The sequence below is a fragment of the Melanotaenia boesemani genome, chromosome 11 (assembly GCF_017639745.1).
Source record: "Melanotaenia boesemani isolate fMelBoe1 chromosome 11, fMelBoe1.pri, whole genome shotgun sequence".
NCBI classification, from domain to species: domain Eukaryota; kingdom Metazoa; phylum Chordata; class Actinopteri; order Atheriniformes; family Melanotaeniidae; genus Melanotaenia; species Melanotaenia boesemani.
The window spans coordinates 16,094,855-16,116,292 of NC_055692.1; the positions used below are offsets into that span (position 1 = coordinate 16,094,855).

A 21,438-nucleotide genomic window follows, 5' to 3' on the forward strand; every position below is an offset into this window, starting at 1 on the left:
ATCTAAGTTTACCCAAAACACAGTGATTGTTCTTCTTCTGTTTGGCAGGAAAACACTGTGGCAAAAATTAAGTACTTAATTTAGTCCACCGTTATCTCTTATTGTAAAACACACTCATATTCTTAGCAACTAAATATTTTATGACCATCTGTTGCCTGTAACCCTTTTCTTTTAGAGGTGGGATGCTAAGATTGTAAAGATTTAACTTTGCTAGGATACACACATCTCATTTTGGATCAGCATTTATAAGTTTTGCCATCAATGTGAGCTTTACAAAGAATAGAGGTATTGATATCCCAAGTCTGAGTAACTGCAACAATAATTAATTAAACAAATTCTTTATTCATTTTTTTAAACAACAATCACATGTTTTTTCTTTTAATCTGGTTATTAATTAAGACAGAGTGTGATGAGAGCATATGTAAGAAACTCTTTAAAAGTGCAGCTATCCAAGAAACTAAGAGTCACATTTCTTTAAGAGCAGCAGTGATATGACTTTTTGAGAAAAAAATCTCCATTCATTATTAAACAATGGAAAACCCATTAAAGCTTTTGAGGCCCACTTAGTGGAGAGCTTAATGAGCTTGTCTGTGGAAGACCTACAACAGCCAATGCAAAACAGAGTCTGCACTATAACTGTATAATATAAATCCACAGTTTGTGTAAATTGAGCTCTATGTGTTTCTGGGATGTTTGTGGGTTTGATCACATGACCTGATTGGTTCAAGTCTTTTCAACCCAAACAAGTTTTCCCCATCACCATGTTTCACAGATGGGTTAAAATTCTATAAAGGTAAATCAGAACTACAAGTATTTTTTCAGAGAAAGAAAGACAAAGAATATTACTAAAGATTTTTCTAAGCATGTTATATGTTGTTACTCATCCCAAATGGTTTGGGGTAAACTTGATTTCACCAATTAGGCTAGCAGCCTTGAACTGGTTGGTTGTGTGTTGTGCTTCATAGCTGGAATCGAACAATCTTCTTGTTGGAGTGGTCTTTGCTGGTTGACTTGAGTGGTTATGAAGTCCCATCTTTTTTGATCACCCCATCATCTTTAGAGATGTTTTGCAACCATGTCCAGTCTGATTTTCATCAACACCTCTTTTCTGATGACCTCAAAAAATGTATTTGTTCTGGCAATAATATATTTCTCCCACCATGTGCTTTGAAAATTTTATCTGTTCTTTTAATAAAACCATACACTCACACCTTGCCAATCCAGATGCAAAGAACACTGCAATAAAGCAGCAATTCCTCTCAAATTAACTTATAATCACAAAGGTTTACATACTTCTGAGACTTACTGATGCAATGATGAATCATACTCCTATTCAATGTGATTTATCATAATCTTTTATCTTTTTTTAGAAGTCTGTATGAGGATAGAGCAACATCTGTGAGCAAAATATGTATTTCTTTTGTTGTGGAGCTAGTTTTAGAAATTCTAATTGGTCTGATAGATTAACTCTGTAATGGTAAAAATTTTTTACTAAAAATAACACTTGGCCCAATCATTTAGAAGTCTTTCAGCCTGTTATACAAAAAGACACTATTGTCACTTTAGTCAACTACTGTATTGTGAGTAAAAAATGCTGCAGCAACAGGACTCAGCAGGAGTAAGTAAGCAATTAAGGTCACCTGCGACATAGCGTTCGGCAGCAAACCATGAGGTGTTACAGGCAGATGGACATGACTGTCAACTGGGGCTACCTGATGCTCAAACCGGACTGTTATTATTAAACCAAATGGTAGAAACATTATTAAATTTCCTATGTGAAGCACGCCCTGTGGCTCAAACAATTATGGTCACAAGTCATTTTATCTTTATGTACACTATGTATCCTGAGAAGATTAGGCAGTGAACAGTGTGCTAGCGTTTAAATGCTAAATCTAAGTTAATTATAAATATGGTGCATATGTCTAATGTAGCATTTTATTCTTTTTACAGTACCTGAGATTTATAAACACAGTATTATGAAAGAGCATTCTTGATAGTTGCTTAATTGCTTTCGTTGTTTCGTTGACAGTGGTGTAAAAAATAAATTAATTAATTAAAAAAGCTTTCCTCTGACTTCCGCTTGGCTGAGCAATTCTTATTCTACACAGATGACAAACAAACTAGACACTGAATTAAGAAAAGAGTAGAAAATGGCCAGTGGGACATCATATTATGATTCACCAGAACCAGTCCTGCACAGCTGGCTTACTTATCTTACACAGTGCTGCATCAATATCACATAGTTAATCCATCCACCCACCTAAATCCTCCCTCTCTTACTGACTGAGAAAAAGAGTTCAAAAAGGAGTAAAACAGAATTACTAACGGGCCTCATGTTGCATTTTCAGAGAATGATGCAAAGCAGCTTGACATCAGTTCTTAAATTGGAGCAACAGCCTGATTTAGCATTAGTTTACAACCCTGTTTTAAACCTCCTTCTTAGATTTGGGCAAAGAAAAGGAATGAAAAATTCTATCAGTGGGGTGTGATGTCAGCAAACAGGTTTACATTGTGGGAATGAATATAAATGACATCGGTCTAAGGGCGTAGATTTACATAAAATATCATCATGCATGTCTGAAGACAAAATCTATATTTGCATCAGCTTTGTTAAACCATCATATCATCAGTTCCAGCGTATGACATTTCAGCTGCTCTACAACAACTTTAAACCCATTCAATACATAAGGAAGCTTCACATCTAAAGATATAAGTAGTTTTTGTTGTGGTTGTTTTGCTTAACATTCTGATGCATCTGCCATTTACTAAATGCTGAGCATGTTCCCGGGGTTTGAAAAAAAAAAAAAAAAGAAAAACTTCTCTACACCTCTGGTTCTTGCACTCTATTTCACAATTCTTTCTATTCCCATATTCCTTCTCCCCGGTGTGCATGTCACAGTCTTTCACTTACATGTCATATTCTTTCATGTAGTTTGCTTCTAAGACATTTAATCCCGTATGAAGTGAAGCTGAGGGCGAAGAGTTGCATGTGTGGGTGGGTATGAGGCCATCTGAGTCACTAGGGTTGACATGCTGGTGGAATTTGGGTGGGTTGGCTTGGGGCATCAAAAAAGAAATTGAGAAAGTGTTTGGCTATTTGATGGATTCTTTTTTTTTTTTTTTTTTTTTTTTAAACGAACTAGCAAGGAAGATTGTTCAATTAATAGTCAAATAATTTTTAAAGCAACTTCAAAGACTTTTCAAACTGATTTGCACGTAACAATGAACAAAATTTAAAAGAAAAGTCAAAACTTAGCTAGTTGATTTGAATTAGATTATTTCTTATTATTCTAAGAGATTGCCAAGTGATACATTTCTTGGTTTAAAAATTATTTAAAAAATTTGTGATTTTACCAGTTGACTTCAGTTTATTAATTAGATAATATATGAACATATCTGTTTATATAATTAGTGAAACATTGGCTTATTTAACTAATCATTTAAGCTTTAACTTGTGTTTATTGAAAAGTCAATTAAACACCCATCCATGACACCACAATTGTCAAAAAAGCTACCATAAGATTAGTCACACTGCGAACGCATGCGCGGTGTTTCAGACGTTAGATGTCATGTTGTAACTGAACCTGAACTGTAACTGAAGCATGACACGCTGTAAAACACAGATTAAAAATGTGTAACAGCTAACTTGGCTGTATGTCATAAACACCTGTATGTCTGCACGGCCCATCTCTTATATACTAAATGCCTGTCTTTTTCTCTCACCGATGCATCCATCATTCCCCTTAGCCTTACCCTAATTAATATACTTTGCCTACCTGCCTCTCTTGCTCTCATCCATCCATCCATCCATCCTTCCATCCGTCACACTTGCTGGCCTGCCCAGGTCATTACCCACTGTGATGATAGTTTTGTTGCACTAATTAGGCTAATTATAGTTGTCAGTTATAACCTGGTCCTCTGCAGGGACCTCATGATCCTACTGTGACTCTATTTGACCTTGGCCATTGAATGTGTGCATGTGTGTAACATCTCTGTAGCCATGGCTGACCTCAACACAGCAAATACTGTCCCCTTTTTCACTTCAGTATTACTTTCTTTGACTTTCAGTTTGTTTATATTTGATTCTCATCTAACCACCTTCTGCTCTAAACCAATTAACTTATTCTCTTTCTATACTATTCTCATTGTTTTATACTGCACCACGAACCATATCTTTAAATCATCCATGAAGATGAAATAACCACTAGTCCTCTCAGTTTTATTTGTTCTGCATTACTGTCATCTCATAGCTTATATACTCCCTAATCTAATGTGTTGTATTCTTTCCACTTTCTGCTTAATGCAAACTTTGAATGTTCTTAGTTCCATTTTATTCATTTTTATTCTACCAGCCACAAGAGCACATCAGCTTCTGAGGTACAGTAGGCAAGAACTATATATATATATATTTTTTTTTACAATTACAAATTTGCTGCCTTCCTCTAAATCTGCAAGTGTTGTTGCTCACAGAACATTTTTAGAGAAAAGCTAGTTCACTGTAGATGCAAATATGTGTGCCTAGTTCTTCTAATTATGTAGACAGTTTGCTGGGTGAAATAACTGTGAGAGAGAGAGGGGGGGGGTTACTAAATCTAATTTCTGGGAAAAGTAAAAGCCAGGCAGAACCATGTGTCAAACTATAATGACATGTTGGTATTTTTGTGACAAATAAATCTGGCTTGCCAATTTGTTTGGTATGTAAAGTGTGATAGGAGTAGTTCAGCATGTAACAGGTTTATGCAAATGATACAGCACAAGGTGAGGTGACAGTGTACTCTGTTAAAATACAGTGTCAGCAATGACAGTAGATAATAAAGCTGAGTGAGAGTAATCACTTTCATTCAACATTCTCTAACCAGAAGTCATAATTGGATCAAATCAAAACTAAATTTAATCATTGTAAGAAAGGAAGTGATTCAGTAAACAGTGTTTTAGCACATTATACACTTATCCTTCAATCTTACAGCCATGTGACAGTAACAAGCTAAAACACAAATATTTGTGTCTGATATAGAGCAAGACAGTCCTGAGCCTAGTAGTTACCTTGCCTGCATCAAACACAATAAAACCAATGCAACTGTGAAATTATTAAATTTGGATATATGAGGAAAAAAGTTGCACACTAAGTTTTCATCTGTTAGCTTTCCTTTGTTAGCATGGTTGCAAATGTAGGGAGATGATTGCTAAAATCAGTTCAAACAATCATAAGTCCAAATTCTGCTCTTTGGTAGCGACTGTTCACACAAGCATCATTTAAGTTGTTTTTAACTGCAATATGATGTAACTCTGTGTCATTGTCATTCAAAAGTAATCATGCATGTTATTTAATGTATTTGTCTACACTTATTCCATATACTGCTTTACTTTATTGTGTAATGTTTGCTAATTGAGCTGCTGCCTTTCTTCATCAGAGAATTATTCCACAGAGACTTTAAATCTCAATTGTTCCAAGTATTGTTCTGGTTATGGAGCCTCCAAAAATACTTTTGCATTTATTTTGTTGCATGTTCATTTATTATTGGCAATTGCTAATTTAATAAGCTGTTTTCAAACATCCTCCACGTTTGGAGAATAAATCTAACATTTCTATCAAAGTTAATGTTTGCCTGCACTTAAAAAGCAAGTTAGAACATCAGCCTCATTGAATTCTAATTTGAAGAGATGTGGAGTTGAAGCATCCGTCCAGTTTGAACGGATATCTTCAAGTCTTTACCATTTAAAAAAAAAGCCATTAGGAGAGGGCATGACCCCCTGCCAATAGCCTCTTGACCCAGATCACATTCCTGCAGCCTTTAGGGGTATGACTTTCCAGCAACAGGTTAGTTGGCTACTTACAGCAAGTTCAGTCTTTCATTCGCAGTTCTGACTTAAAACAGCAGAAATGAACTGAACTTTGAACTTGTTCATGAGAAGCATGAACTTGCACAACACTGCTGTCTTAGAGATCTGACAGAAAAAGCCCTGCAAACATCTGGTGCGTTTGGTGAGAACATTTACATTCATCATCTATGGATCTATGGATATTGTCTGATATATTTCAGTGCTGCAGTGTATGTATGACAACAGACTATTATTCAAACTTAATTTATGTAATATTCTGTTAGATGCATTCAGCCTTACATTTACTGTACATGAACAAATATCTACATATGTCAACCAGATCCTTGCAAACCCTGTGCTCCTCTTGGACAGTAAGAATGTTCACAACTAAAACAGTAAACATTAAAGCTTTTTCAAAATGGTACTTCATAATTATTCTATTGTATTGTTAGAGATAATTTTTTCTATAATTAGCAGTTTTGTTATGATATATGTGAAGTGACTTGTACATGCAGAGTACATGCATGGGAGTAAAAGCTGGGCTCACTTTTACACTGTATCAGTCTTAATGAGAGGATTCCTGCCTAAAGGTCTGACATCTCCTGATTTTTCTCTTGCATGTCTGCTTCACTTTGCTTTTTATTTCCACTTACTCTGCTTCAAACCCCCTGCAACCACAAAGCATCTCTCCATGTCTGACCCTCGCTCATTTTTGCACTCTGCATGTGCTCCCTTTTAGAGCCCTTCCATCCCTTCCTCTCCCAGGCATCTTTCTGCTTTAATGAAACAGATGTCCCTTCATTAATATAGACCTGGTCTGCCATACTAATAAAGGACTAAGCAAGCGAGAGGGAGAGGAAGAGCTCATAAATATAATATGCTATGTATCATGTGTTATGCTGTTGGCTAAACATGCTGCACAAGATTGTCAACCCACTGTTAGCAAAGCTTTCATAACCCACCCCCCCATACCTGGGATAACACAGAACACAAAGTGAATCCCTCATGGCCATTAATGTGGACTGTAGCTAAAGGGTTGTAGCTGGGTTAGTTTTTAGAAGAGTATAAGTAGCTTCCTGTTATGCTCTGAAGATAATCTCATGTCTTTTCCCCTTAAGAAGTACACATGCTGAGACATACCAGCTGTTCTACCACTTTCACACCACAGACACTTCACAAATATGGACACCATTTCACAGCATATACACAGATGCTTAATAACACATGCACGCACAGATGCATCAGAATGACGGCACAAATTTACACTTTTAATACTCAGCTTAAGGCTCTATGAGCTGTCTACTGCTAAAGCTGATTAATCAATACAATTTTAATTTTTAAAATACTCTGCAGTAAATAAAGTAACTTCATTAGGTGAGGGCAGATCAATCAACCAATGAACTGAGGAGAAGAACCAGGTGAAAGTATGAGTCAGGGGAAAATGAGGGATATAAGGCCCACTCTCAAGCTGATATTGTCTGATCCACCATAAATCTATAGGACAAAGTCAACTGTCTTATCTGAGAGGTGACTACAAATGCTCACTTGTTTGGTGCACTACATTATTCTGCTGTTACTTATCATTTTTGTATTTTTTTTATGTTTGCCACAGCAGTCAGCAACACTTATGTAATCAACGGCTGAAAAAAAATCATTAGAAAAGGGCGCCTATTTGGCCTTCTTCTTCTGAGAGCTGAAAAATAACTTTTTTTTCTTCACCATGCAGTGCCAAACAGATCAAATTTACTCCATGCTCACTTTTCATTTGATCCCTTGCCCAGCCTTGTACAAGCTGGCCATTTTAAAATCAGACTCACTTTGACAATGTTATCCAATATAGACTAATTGACAAAGATACTGTTATCTGCTTTGGCTTGTAGTCAAATGGTCACTCAGATAACTGAAATATCATAAGATGTAAGGGAAGAAAAACAGGCTAGATAATATATGTATTATTGTTGAGTCTACAGGCTTTAAGTCTATGTTGTTGTTTTGCAATGCTGGCTGCAAAATAATTTCCTTATGTAGATAAATAAAGTTATTTTAAACTTGTTGCGTCTACATAACAGATGAATGAACAACTGAATCATACTGGAAGGTAAAACAAAAACCTATGTCCATTTTCAAAAGCACTAAACCTAACTCATATACATATCTTCATACATTTCTGATAAGTATTCAAATGTTTCATGGTGATTTAGATTTAGTGACCAATTAGACTTGCAATGAGTTCAGACACCCAACTGTGCCAACAGGGCAATGCAATCGCAGCCATGAAAATCACCTGCCATCAATCAAAATGGCCAACCTGTAGCTTTAAGCTGTATGATTTACTTAGAGGCAAATAGTTAAGGTATGCAAATCACTGCTCAGTCAAATTAGTTTGCATTTATAAATCAAAGAAAATTGTGCACAGCATATTTGACATGATAAATGCTGATTAGAAATGAAGAGAATGATGGACATTAAAAGTTATGGTTATTTTAACAACATCATAATAGGATTATCAAAATATCACTCTCACTTGGAATTAAAGATAAAGAAACTGGTGTTCAGGTTAATAAATGGTCCTGTTAATCTTTTAAAATAAAATAAAAACAGATTTTAAGAAGTCGATTTTACAGTTAGGGTTCAATCGATTCTTAAGTCAACAAATACTAAAGATGTGGCGTAAACGATCTGAAGCGGCTCTCTTGCAGTTTTCCTCCTTTTTCTCCTCTTTTTCTGTATTCTCACACATGCTGTCAGACTGTACAGATGGAATTTGATTTTCATCTTTAAGAGTGGGGGAGGAGAGAAGAGGAAACTTGGCAGGGATGAGAGAGCCACTTGAGAGCACTGAGACCTACACAGAATTAGAATGCGTTGGATTACACCCATGAGGTCAGATTTACCATAACGAAGGTAAATCAAATGTTCAGCTATCTTGATTGGAGAGAGAAACACGCTAAGCAATGAAGAGTTAGATAAATAATGGATAGGTGGCAGATGGAACACACAAACCTGGGCCAGTTGTGAGCTTATCTCTGCCTAGAGGGTAAATAAGCCATTACATAGTCTACAGCCTGCCACACTAGATCAATCCATTACAAAAAATAATGGAAAAATTAAAAAAGGCTAAGATCTTAATTTCTTGTCTTGTTTCTATCATAGTACTCTATACAACACATCTAAGATAAAATATTGAATATCTAGTTAAAATGTGATAAAACAAATACAAATTTGTTAGAAAGCAATATTCAGGCCCAGGTTTGCAGAGTCCATCTCAAAAACCCATACCTGTTGCATTCTTCCTTCATACCATGCTGCTTACTGCTTCCGGACAAATGGAGGTAGACATGCACAGATGGAAAAACATAAAAAAAAAAGACACAAAAGACATGGTGTACTGAGATGAGCAATGCTGAATATGAGGACAAAATACACACATAATACAGCACAAATGCAGGGAAGAAAATGGGGAGGTGCACAAAGGAGCACAGATATGAATGGAAAGGTAATAGCTTCTGTAAATGTGGTCACAGAAAAAAACGTGCACATAATCAGATCAAGGGAATGTATTTTGAAATTAACTATGACTAATATGTAATTTTAGTGTAGTCAAATGAAAGACTATCCAAATGCATTAATAGCTGTAAACTTAAATCAACCCTCTCTTTTTATAGCTCTTTTACTGGACAGTTTTTCATTTTAAAATAGGACCATGGTTCTTATTTTGTCTCTGTTGACACATATAAAACATGCACAGAAAATTCTCTGCATTTATAAAACAGCCTTAGCAACAAAAATCATTCATTCACAATGAAATAGGCTTTATCAGTAAGAGAAAAACACAGCAGCGGTGAAGTCTACCTCTGTAAGAGAAAATGTGCATCCTCACCTGACAAAACACAAAAACATGTCCTCTCCCAAGGGCATGCACACATATAATCACACTACAAGCACACATTAAAAATGCATCAGTTCTAAGGTGGGAATGGGACAAGAAACTTGTTTCAATAGAAGAAATGGTAATCTGAAAAGGGACGGTGAAAGAGATGGAGAAGAGCAAAGGAAAACAGCAGCACCTTAAGAGGATGCCAAAACAGTAGGAGGTCTGGAAAAGGGACAGTGAAGAACAGAGGCAGATGAAAGGAGGATCAAAGAGCAGGACGCTAGAAAAAACAGAAAAGATGCCAGTTCAGATTAGAATTTTTAAAAATGGCCTCCAACTATTACTTTACGTGATGAGAACTTCCACACAGTATTCTAAACTGAATGGTATATAACTATAAGTCATCATTTATCTGGCTGTGTGAATAACCACTGGTATTATTAGAAAAGTTACATTGTGTATAATGTTTCACAGAAGGCAGCATAGCATAGACAAAATACAACATAAGGTTCACTTACAATACAGAGAAAAGTGTACTACCTGTGACTTTTTTTATAAAGCAGAAGCTATGCTTTATATACAGAAAAAATTACTAGCTGTAATGAAAAGAAAATGAGTATGGAGTGAAGTGAAGGAGGAAAAAAGAGGAATTCCTCTTGACACCTGATTTAAAATGTTAATCTGGTTGTGACCTTTCAAAACATTTCCAAAGCAGAGGAGAGCTTTAAGGAAAGCATTTCTCAATGGTGGCAGTACAGAGGCTTTTAGCTGCATGACCATGTTGCTCAATGACGGCCACCAGACCTACAAAATCTTTTGAAAAAAGTACTGCAATACCTTTAATGGCACCATACGGCTGATGGACTTCTGTCCAACTTGTAGTGAAGAAACTGAGTGTGTTGCTGGCTTTTAGCTTAAGCTACATTCACAATGCAGGCAAATCTGTTTTCTTTGTCCATATGCAGTGATGTTCCTAGGTACACGTCCTGCATCAGTGATGCATTAAATGTGAAGGGACGTAGTAAACTCATTATCGATGCGTCTCACTTTTAGACCACATTAAACCAGGTCCTGTTAAAAAACTACATCGTCAAATCTGGACTTAATGTTTGACAGGCAGGAGAAGCCCAAGGGTTAGGGGCAGAACACTGTGACACAAGTGAGGTAGAGAAAGCAGAGTCAAGTGGAGGAGACAATTAAAATAAAATAAAATACCAACAGCCAGAATGCAAACAATGTCATTGACATTAATTTTACAGGTTGGTGGTAGTAACTGCTTAGTATTTCTGCTTGTTGCGCCTAAATGCCAGCTGGACACATTTCACTTAATAGATGTACATACAGTATTAGTGAATCATAATTTGTTGCTTATGCTGCCTTTTGTTCGATTAGTTTGTGTTAATATAAAAAAAAAAAGACTAGCATCAGTTACAGGACGAATGATTTTCAGAATTGGTGTATGGAATGATTGATCTGTGTTAATAGACTATCAGTTACAGTGCAATTTGTTATTGGTATGCGACCTTTTCAAATTTGGAATTTTATTTCTTTAAAGTGACATTGTGTAAGAATTACTTCCATCAAACGTTGGAATCCTGTACCTCGTTCTAACATATAATGCATTCTAGCGTCCCACTTTCTTAAATTCGTATAGCAACAACGGTAGCCGCCGTATCTCAAAAAGCCTCAACAGCACTCATAAAAGGATGTCATCCAATAGTTAATAGAGTATTCACTCTGTTACACACGAAGAGCTTACTTCTGAAGCTGAAGATAAACTTTATTCACCGCCACTATAGTCACAACGCAGTTTGCCTACTTCCATTTACGTTACAATACCAGCAACTGGCCTTCCGCCCCCGTCACAATACATACAATAGTATGTATTAACCAGTAACAAAGTTACTGTATTTCAAACTTAACACACTCAGGTAAAGAAGTTCCCTCTGGATCATAATTGGTTAGGGAGAAAACATCTGGTGGATGGAAATTCACTGTCAGATATCATTCCTTTATGTGTAGAGAAGGAACAATGGTTCTCACAGGGGTAATGGGGAAACTGGCTTCAACACAACACCGGCTTTTTGACCTCAGTTTGATCAATCACGTCACATTTCTTCTTACAATTTTGTCAAAATCATTACACATACTGGGATGTGCAGCATCCATATTTACTTTTTCTTTTTCGTCCATATTTAGTTCTGTAAACACAGCGTGCTGCGTATGATGTCACATCTTCTTCTTTTCATGCGAGCCACTTCAGGGCCATAGACTGTTCACATTTAAGTCATAATATAAATAAGGACACCAAAAACTAATCGGAATTCAGCAAAACAAAAAAAACAAAATCATGCGTTAAGTGAGCAGAAATTTAACCTACATTTTAATTGTGGAGGTGGTAGGGGACCTGGATAATGGTAAGGGGGCACTGATTCCAAAAGGGCTGTTGTAGAAGTTTACACGTGCCTGCTGCAGTTAAACTTTAGGCCTTTAATTATGTTAACCCACTACTCAAATATATTAATAATTAACTGCAAATATGGTACTTGATGCTGAAAGCTGGAGGAGTTGGCAGGAGCAGGAAGGAGAAAGAATATAATGTAGAAGATAAGGAAGGACCGAAGGGAAGGTTTTGGATTTAAAAAGGGACAGAGGGCAAGACAGCTTTGAGAGGGAGCCAAGAGGGCCTCTCTTCATTCATTACAGATAAGAGTAATTATAGGTAAGAATATGACATGTACTCATGCAGGATTGAATGCATGATGTGGCTTTGCATCTTCACTGCTTGTTATGTATCCATTTGCCTGTCACCTTTCCTTTCCATGTATAGTTATTCAGCTCATCTTTCCTTCACGCTATTGCTTTTTCAGTTTTTCTTCTCACTTCAACTTTACCCTTTCTATAATAGTAAATTTAGATCCATCACTTTATCTCTATATCTGAAGCTGGGTTCCCCCCCTCTTCCTTCTTTAACTTCTGTTTCCTTTACAAAGTCTCATATTTAACTTTTAATATCCACTTTATTTATTACTGTTGTTCCTTCAAAGAGCTTCTGATGCAAAACTAAAATACTTAAAGTCTTAATGTTGAAGCCTCTAAAATATGGCACTTAAACCTAAACTCTGCCCATAAAATTAAAAATCCTTACTTTTTACTGTATTCAACATGTTGTAACCTTCCCGTCTCCTTCTCCCTTCCTTCCATCTTACGCCAGTGTACCCAGTGTCATTGTTCGGATAATAATTTATTAACGTGTTTATGTCATCGCCGTCCCTGTCTGTCTGTCGCTGCCATCTGTGCCCAGTTAGGCGCCCGCCTCCCTGTGCTGCTATGTCCTGCCCGTGGGGGGAAAAAAAGCCGTACATGGGGGCACAGATCAGAGATTCCCACACAAACACAGACGAACAAAGCAACTCACATGCATACATTCTGCTGACAGCTCCCCCTCTCCCCCTGCACTGCCCCTGGGGCTAGGTGGGGTTAGCAGGTATGAGAGGAACGCAGCAGTGGCCACCACAGTCCCTTCTGTCCTGTCCTCTTTACTTTGTTCTCTTCTGTCAGCACTACATATGAAAGAAGGTGGTGGTGAAAGCAATGTTACCTTGATAAACTTATTTAGAGGACACAGTAAGAAGGCAAAGCTAAGATACATTCAAAAACTAATTGTAGTTGGGAAATGTTTCATCAAACGTTGAGGGCCAAGTTTAGTGCTTTGTGTAGTACATTGCACTCAGGATTTAAAAGGTGTGCTGGGAAGCTGTAAACAGCTTGCTAATGCTAGGGCACAAGAAGTTGTGCTTCTTTCATCTAAACCAATCTTGATTTGGGCACAAAGCAGTCAGTCATTTAGTGTTTTATGTGATGGGATACTTTAATAAATACAATATATGGCACAATGCTCCATACCATGGTGAAGTCAGTCCTGAAAGATTTAAGCATTTTACTGAGTGTCATGCTCAACGTGCTGTAATACAACAGAGGGAGGAGGGGGAGAAAGACAATAAAAAAGAAGGGAAACAGGGACAAATAAATGAGGAAACAACCTGGGGAGGGGGTGCTCATAAACATAGCGGAATCAAGGAAAGCCTGTGGAGCTGTAAGGGGACTGTGAACATATCCTGGATCTCAATAAGTAAGCCGAACAAATATTCTCCACATTCTCTCCTTCCTCTTTGCTCGTCTCACAAGTCATTCCAAGTCCCCTGCCGTCCATTCCCTCAACATGATCTCTGTCTTCTGGCTTCTTCCCTTCTTGGCAGCCCATCTTTCTCATCTCCTCTGCTCCCCGTGACAGCTTGTTTTTCCCTCTTTTTTGCTCTATTTTTCATTGTTTCTTTAGCTTTTACTTTCTCTTGCCATCACTTTTATTTGCCCTTTACATTCCCTACTTCAAGCTAAAAAAATTTTCTCTTATCATCTCTTAGTACTTAGGCATGAGTGTAACCTTCTGTCTGTAAAGACAACTTGGAGGTAGGCTGCAAAAAGATGTGGTCGCGGTGGTCTCTATCAAGAAGTACAGAGGGGTCTAGGATACTTCCTCAGGGAGTGTTCCTCATTAGTGTGAATAGTACACAAGAGAGCATGTACAAACTGTGCGTATATGTGCCTGTTTGAGTGCCTCTGTCTATAATTAGGAGTCACAGTGAGTAGCGCGGTGGATCACAGTTAGATAAGTGCTCTGGCGGCTAGCCAACATTGAAGCAAGAATCATGCACACACAAACATACACACACACCCACAATGACAGCTCCCACCTCTGTGGTTCTCGCATGACACTGCAATGTGGTTGCTGAAGATGAACTGGCTTTAGTCTCTGAAAAATACCGCCTACAGATAGAAGGGCCCAGTTGGACGCATCCAGTTTTGCCTTGAAAATACCCATCTCTTGCTGAAAACCACATCTGCAGATGCAAAACACCCACACACCTGTACTTTCTCATCTGCCTGTCGACGGCAGGCAACTAGGAAATCACAATGGGTACCCAGAATAGCAATCAAAGCAGTGATACAGCCACATATGCATGCATGTACATAAAAATGCTCACAAACAGGAGTAATTCTTGATCTCTTTCAACTTCAGGACAACTTACAAACAAGTGCAAAATGCACACACAAAAATTTTCTAACATGGAACCTCCACCTGAGTAAGGAAATCTTTCATCTCAGCATGACTGCCACTGGGCAGGCTTAAATACCCAAACACACAGACACACAGAGAGAGAGGCAGTCTCTCTATCACTCCCTCCACCTGCTACCCCTTCCCACTATGCCAGTATCAGTGGACCACCTGCACCACACACATATGTATTAATGCAACTACTTGCAATGTTGGATGCAGATGTATGCTTCACAAGGCACTTAATCACAGAGAGTCAGTGCATTTACAATTCAAATGAATTCTTAGAGGCCCCAGTGCGCCTAGAGAGTCTTGTGCCGCGACTTTATGGAGCACTGAAAACACTTCATCCTAATGCCACTGTATTTGATTTTTAGTCAGATTTCCGACTGCCTTTGACATCATCTACAGCTTAATTTGTCATAGGCTTCAGGTTTATCACTCAGTGCCATATTGCTACCCATTTGGAAGATGAAAATCCAATTTCTTTAAACTAACATTCAAAGGGAAGTCAATGTAGTTAATAAATGTAAACACACTCAAAAGACTGTCCCTGCAAACATGGTAACCCCCCACCCCAATTAATTTAAACAAAAGTTAAAACACCCTAACCAGTGTGTGAGTAGCATAAAAGAGAATACATCTTGGATTTTGCTATACAACCTTTGGTTAAATAATGATAATAAAATCCATCTTGAATCTTGAAAATGTTACTTTTGTTATTGTTCCTCCACTGACGTAGTCTCTTTATTAATGGATGTCTTATTCTGGCACAAGCATCTACCAGACAATAAAAACTCCATCAAGACGCATCATGGCTTCAGCCCTCCGTCATAGAGGTTGCCACTTGTTTTCACCTTGTTAAATAAATTAAGTTTGTCTCATTAATGTTGTTTGCACTGCAATATGTCCAAAGTGACTAATAATTCAACAGCACAGCATTATTATCAGTCCTCACACAATATAATGAGCAAAAGGATTCACCAACATACACACACATGGATACACACACATTAAAATGCATGCACCCACATAGATGAAGAGATATTTCTTGCCTAAATGTTTGTGTAAAAATAACTCTCTCACATTCACACACACACACACACACACACACACACACACACACACACACACACACACACACACAAACACACACACACTCATCATAGGTATCAAAGTGCATAGGTGCCCTTGTGTAAATGAAGAAATCAAGTGACAGTCTAATGGCCTTTACTGTCTCTTTAGGCTTTAACCTTCAACACAGGGTTATTTCCTTCAAGAGCACATGTATGCACACACACAAACACACACTTCACCCAAATCATTCTTAGTAAATTATGTATAGTCCTTAGTATAATCCAGACACTGGATGTGTCCTTTTTGACTGAAGACTTAGCTCCTTCTGTGCATGTATTATATGAATACTCATGCCAACAAATGCTGGTGTGACTGCGTTATGTGAGTGTGACTGAGGGGGGGGATGTATGGCAGGATCGAACCAATTTGGATAAGTTTGCAGTTCACTTAGCTCAATAAAAGGCCAAAGTGTTGCAACAAGTGGGACTACAGTTCAAAGTGCAACATCAAGCAGGGTTCAGGTCTTTACATTCACAGGAAAGGGAAGGCTAATACAATGCATTCAGACATTTGTGCTCTGATTCCTACAGCATGCTTGACTACAGTCCAGTTACAGTGTGGGTAGGTATGCAGGGAATAGACATTTAAAAAGTACCCCGGAGGCATTTTCACTTTGGGGAATTCCTGTACCCTCTGTGACATAACATTTTCTGTGGAGTATTTCACACTTAAGTATTTAAAATTAAGTCTCATGTCATCTCATTACCTAAATATAAAATTAAAACTCAGACAAGTTGGAATAGCTTATCTAATCTCACCAGACAGTTGGTTAATAGGCTTTTAGGATGTACAATTCTTCTTTACGACATTTTATTAGCACGTATGACATGCTATAAGTAGAAGACTGGGGTAAATATGCATTTTGTTTTTCTCCAGTGTACTAAAATCTTGGGTTGGCATTAAAGCACTTGAATGCCCTGTGAGCTTAGAGATGTGGAATGCACCGCACATTGTGCAAATCTAAAAGGCTGTCATTTGTCAAAATCATTGGCCTACAACATAAACGATCTGCAACATTGCATTGCAATAGGAGATATATTACCTGCATCAATGACTAACACTTGAAGTGTTTTTTTTTTCTGCTCCTGTCTGAAATAAACCACAGAAAACATTACATTGGCAGAAACTTTCAACCGACAGCTGTTCTGTTATACTGACTTCAGGGAGAAAACAGATGATCTTGGATTAAAGATCCTCCCATGGATCCCATCCCTTTAGGTAGGATTAGCTCAGCTAGGTACAAAAGGCAGCATTCTTTTCTACATTACAGGACAAAGCAGTGCAGGTGGCATTCACAAAAGGTCTCCATACCAGGACTTGATTTATGTTAGACTGACACATCTTACCATCCACCATGATTTTACTTCACATAACCAGCATTCATCTTTATCTATTCATCTATGGATATAAGTAAACATTTGTGATGTTTTTTTTTCTTACACTTTTCATCTGAATTTCTACTATATTTCACTTACACTAGTCATTAAACGATATTGAATTAAACGGTGTCTACCAAAATTATTACTGCACCTTAAGATTTTAGCCCATTGTAATAACGAAGACCATAACTTATAAACACTGTCTCATGCTGATTTGTGAAGTAAAACAATTGTCGATCATGGCCTAATCAACCTTGATTAGACTTGCAGATTAATCAAGCCTTAGTACCAAGACCCCTGTTCTCCCATCTACTACATCAAAGTAGACCACTACAAGACACAGTAACGTCCAGTCAGGTGATATCAGAACAGAGACACTCACTCAGCTGTCTCCTTGATGACAAAGTGGCGCTCCCATGCGCCTTGATGCCCTGGAAACAAAAGACATGATGACACATAGAGCAACCAATAATAATATATTTTTAAAAAAAGACTTTAAAAAAACAGAAGGGGGACGGAGATAAAGAGGGACTACTGTTGGAAGACAGCAAAACAACTTTGCATTCCATATATTTCAATGAATGACACTTTTCCAGCAAACTGAATAAAATAAGATAGTTGAGAAACTGCTGGTTATTAGATTATTTCTCTGCACTTAAAAGTACCACGACCAGATCTATACAAACAAAGTAAATATAGTGACACTGATACAAAGCAGCTTGAAAAGTTGAATGCCAATCCCTCAGTTAGACACTACCATGTCATAACCTATCAATCATTCACTGCAGAATTCATTCTCAAACACACATACACACACACACACACACATATATATATATATATATATATATATATACATACTGAGTAAAACCAATCACACAGTTTTTAATAAGGGTAAAAAAAAAAAAAGACAGTGGGGAACACCACAGCAAAATACCAGGCTTATTAATACTGATGTTATTCTTCTTTATTTTTCTTTGTGTACTCACAGAGACCCAGTTGCCAAAAACTACAAATGTTATAACAATTCAACAACACTGTGCTTCAAAGCCATGAGAGTAGGACACAATTTTTGGGCAACTGTGTAAACATGTGGGCACAGTGCCCAGCAAACAGTTTTTTCCTCTACAATCACCTACATTATCTATATTAATGTTGTCTCAGCTGGTAATGCTCTATTCCTGTCACTCATCTTTTTGAATTTCTAAAAAACTGAAAGAAAATGTATGAAAGACATGACAAGATAACACTTCATCATCTTTATAGTACTGGAGGAAATATGGTTTATATGTAAATATACATTTGCATAAACATTTGTAAGCAAGCAACTGCAACAGAATTCTATTTTGAGAAATCCAGCAGATTTTCAGCATTTTGATGATTGCATATTAATGAGCCATATTAATGGGTCCTTCAGCTACAGTTTAAGGAGCTGCAGCGAGGTACTTTATTGTGTAGATGCTTTGTAGTGCTAAAATATATGTTATGTAATATTATGCTAACAATACTTTGCAAATACAAATCAGGCCATAATAGTGCTGGTAATGTGCTTGTCCTATAATTGATTTTATCTTATTTCTTTTTTATTTAACAACAACATGGCAGTGAGTGCTTATGACACCATTGTAACAGGAATAAAAGTCATTTTTACACAGTGACACTGACGACTTTCACCGCAGCTCCTCTTGTGAAGAGCAGCATTACAGACACAAATGCCTCGACATAACACCTCAGTTTGTCAAGGATTTAATTTCATGCACATAGAAATAGAAAGGTTTATGACAGAATGTACAGTGTACTTTGTGACTATAGACAGATAACAGCTGGTTTATTCACAAAGATTCATGTTGTCTGATGTGGCCAAACCAAAACACGTCTCTATTACTAACAGCTTAACATGAAGTATAATTACATGAGAGGAGAGGAAGGGGTTAACACGAGTTGGTGAGAAACTGTAATACAGAGGAAGCGGTGATGAGAGGCGCACAGGCAGGGTGAAAGAGTAAGAGTAATAAAAGAGATGATGGAAAGGGAGGGGATGTGAATGGAGTGGTATACAGGTGAAAGGCTGATTATGACGATGAGAATGCAGAAAGGTAAAATGTAATGGTATCTAGAAATGGATAAAAAAATAAGAGTTAAAGAGATGATACTGGTGAAAAGACAGCAACGGGATGGGAGTAACAGAAGTTTAAGAAGAAGGGCAGACTCTAAAGGCAATAAGAATGCAGGAAAAGGATAAGATGAACATGAAGTGGAATGAAAAGGGTGTATGAAGCAAGTGCAGACAAAGGAAAATAAATATAAAAATGAAGTAGAAGATCTGAGGAAAAATGGATGAACACTGTATATGCTGAAAGCAGAAAAAACAAGGACATTTTTAGGTGGGGCATGTAACAAAAAAATGGGTTAAAGAAAAATTTTAATTTAGACAAGTAAGGGGTGAAGTGTGAAAGGACAAGAAGTCTAATTGAAATAAGGAGAAGAATTTAATAAAAAAAAAAAAAGATGTAGGGCGGAAAACTGCATCTCATGCTCCTCCTCTTTCTCTCCATCTTCCCTTTTTATTTCTATCCCTAGCAGCACCATTACTCAGTAAGGACTAGGCTGTGCAAAATGTTCTAGTTTACAGGAATAGGAGTGGAAGACCTATATAATCACACTCAGCACTGGACCCTCCATCCCTCTTGTAAAACTGGCACAGATGTGAAGAGCACCAGCAATGCAGAATCATGTGATCTATTTGCAAATATTGATTTAGGGCTCCCAGCCCCAGAAAGAATCATAAAGAGTTCATTAGGAAATCTGTTTGGACAACATGTTCTGTGTCATTACTGTACATAACAGTAATAAGTGGACGTAAGTGAAGCTTTGCTAGACTAAAGGATTCTTTTTGCCGTGACTCACTGGATCAATAACTCTGGACAAAAACACCCCCAGAGCAAGAGCAAAGAAAAATAATCGATAACTGTGCAGCTTTTGTTTCTGCAAGCACCGGGACAGTAATATTTACATTTATGAAAGCTGAGACATTAGTGCAACAGATTGGACAGTTTATCTAAGCATTTATTGTTGAGGACAGTTGAAGCTCGTATGCTGAGATTGATGGACTGAATAGAAATTTTGTTAAAAGCTGTAAATATACTTTACATGTTGATCATCTAATAAAGACTGCTGGCAAATGAAAGCAGCTGGCAATCTGTTTGCTACTTTCTCAATGATGCAATTTAATTCAAAGATCAAAGATGAGACAAAATCTACTCATTAGGTGTCTCACAGGCCCCCAGCGCCTGAGTCATCTATGCACATATTACCATTTTGATTAAAAGGCAAAATAGCTTGTTTGTGTTTTATTTAAAGCCATCACAATTGTCTTGGGCAGTGCCAAGCACAGGATGCAATAACTGTGCCCCTTACAAAACCTTATTGGAATGTAACATGTTTTGGTGTCACTCTTTCAAACATATAAGAACGTCCCCAAACAGCAAACATGTCCATTTAAGATCTTTTCAACTATCCACTATCAGAAGCACACAAAGTCTGCCTGATGACAGTTCAAATCCTCTTAAAACTTGTTTTTGTAGGTTGTTGGTTTGGAGGTGGTTCTTTATAGAAAAGTACATTTTTAAGATGGTTACATTCACTAAGAGACTAAACAGAAGGCTTATACCATTTGACATGTGGTGAGTCAGACTGCTTACTGGGTGAGTAGGCATCAGACAATAGCCAAACCCTAAAAGACTGAGTGGAAAGAGCAGAGTCCTAAAACAAATGTCCAACCCATCCACAGTGCTCTAAGTTGTGCTTCAGCTGAGGTTGGACTCATTCCATTTTAAGCTGTCTATACGTGCAGGTTGTCTTTATAAATTTGTTTCCTCCAAGAAAACTTTAAAGGGTTGTTGATCACAGAAAGAAGGAGTCAGGACAGTAGAATTTGCTCAGAGATTACTATCTTAAACTCAGGCTTCAGGGTTACAAGGGTACATATCTGAAAGTCAAATTTTTTGCTGTTCTCTCTTGACATTGGCAAGCAGTGGTTTTCTTTCTACAACATTTCTAATTATATCTAAACATTTATTTGCCAAAGCTGTGAGCCCCTGAAACCATGGAAA

General features: G+C 37.4%; 1 protein-coding gene across 5 annotated transcripts in view; it reads right to left on the bottom strand.

Moving 5' to 3' along the window:
- ccser1 (coiled-coil serine-rich protein 1) overlaps positions 1-21,438 on the bottom strand; it is a 112,005-nt gene that overhangs the window by 23,583 nt on the left and 66,984 nt on the right. Inside the window, exons 11-12 of one of the 5 annotated variants that reach the window (XM_041999749.1) lie at positions 17,709-17,757; positions 9,100-9,132 (exon numbers count right to left, since the gene is read on the bottom strand). The exons of 2 other annotated variants lie outside the window; for them this stretch is intronic. In XM_041999749.1, the coding sequence (XP_041855683.1) occupies positions 9,116-9,132; positions 17,709-17,757 (66 nt within the window). In that variant the 3' untranslated portion in view covers positions 9,100-9,115. The remainder of the gene's footprint in view (positions 1-9,099; positions 9,133-17,708; positions 17,758-21,438) is intronic. 2 more of the 5 variants (XM_041999748.1, XM_041999750.1) reach the window with 2 other exon arrangements.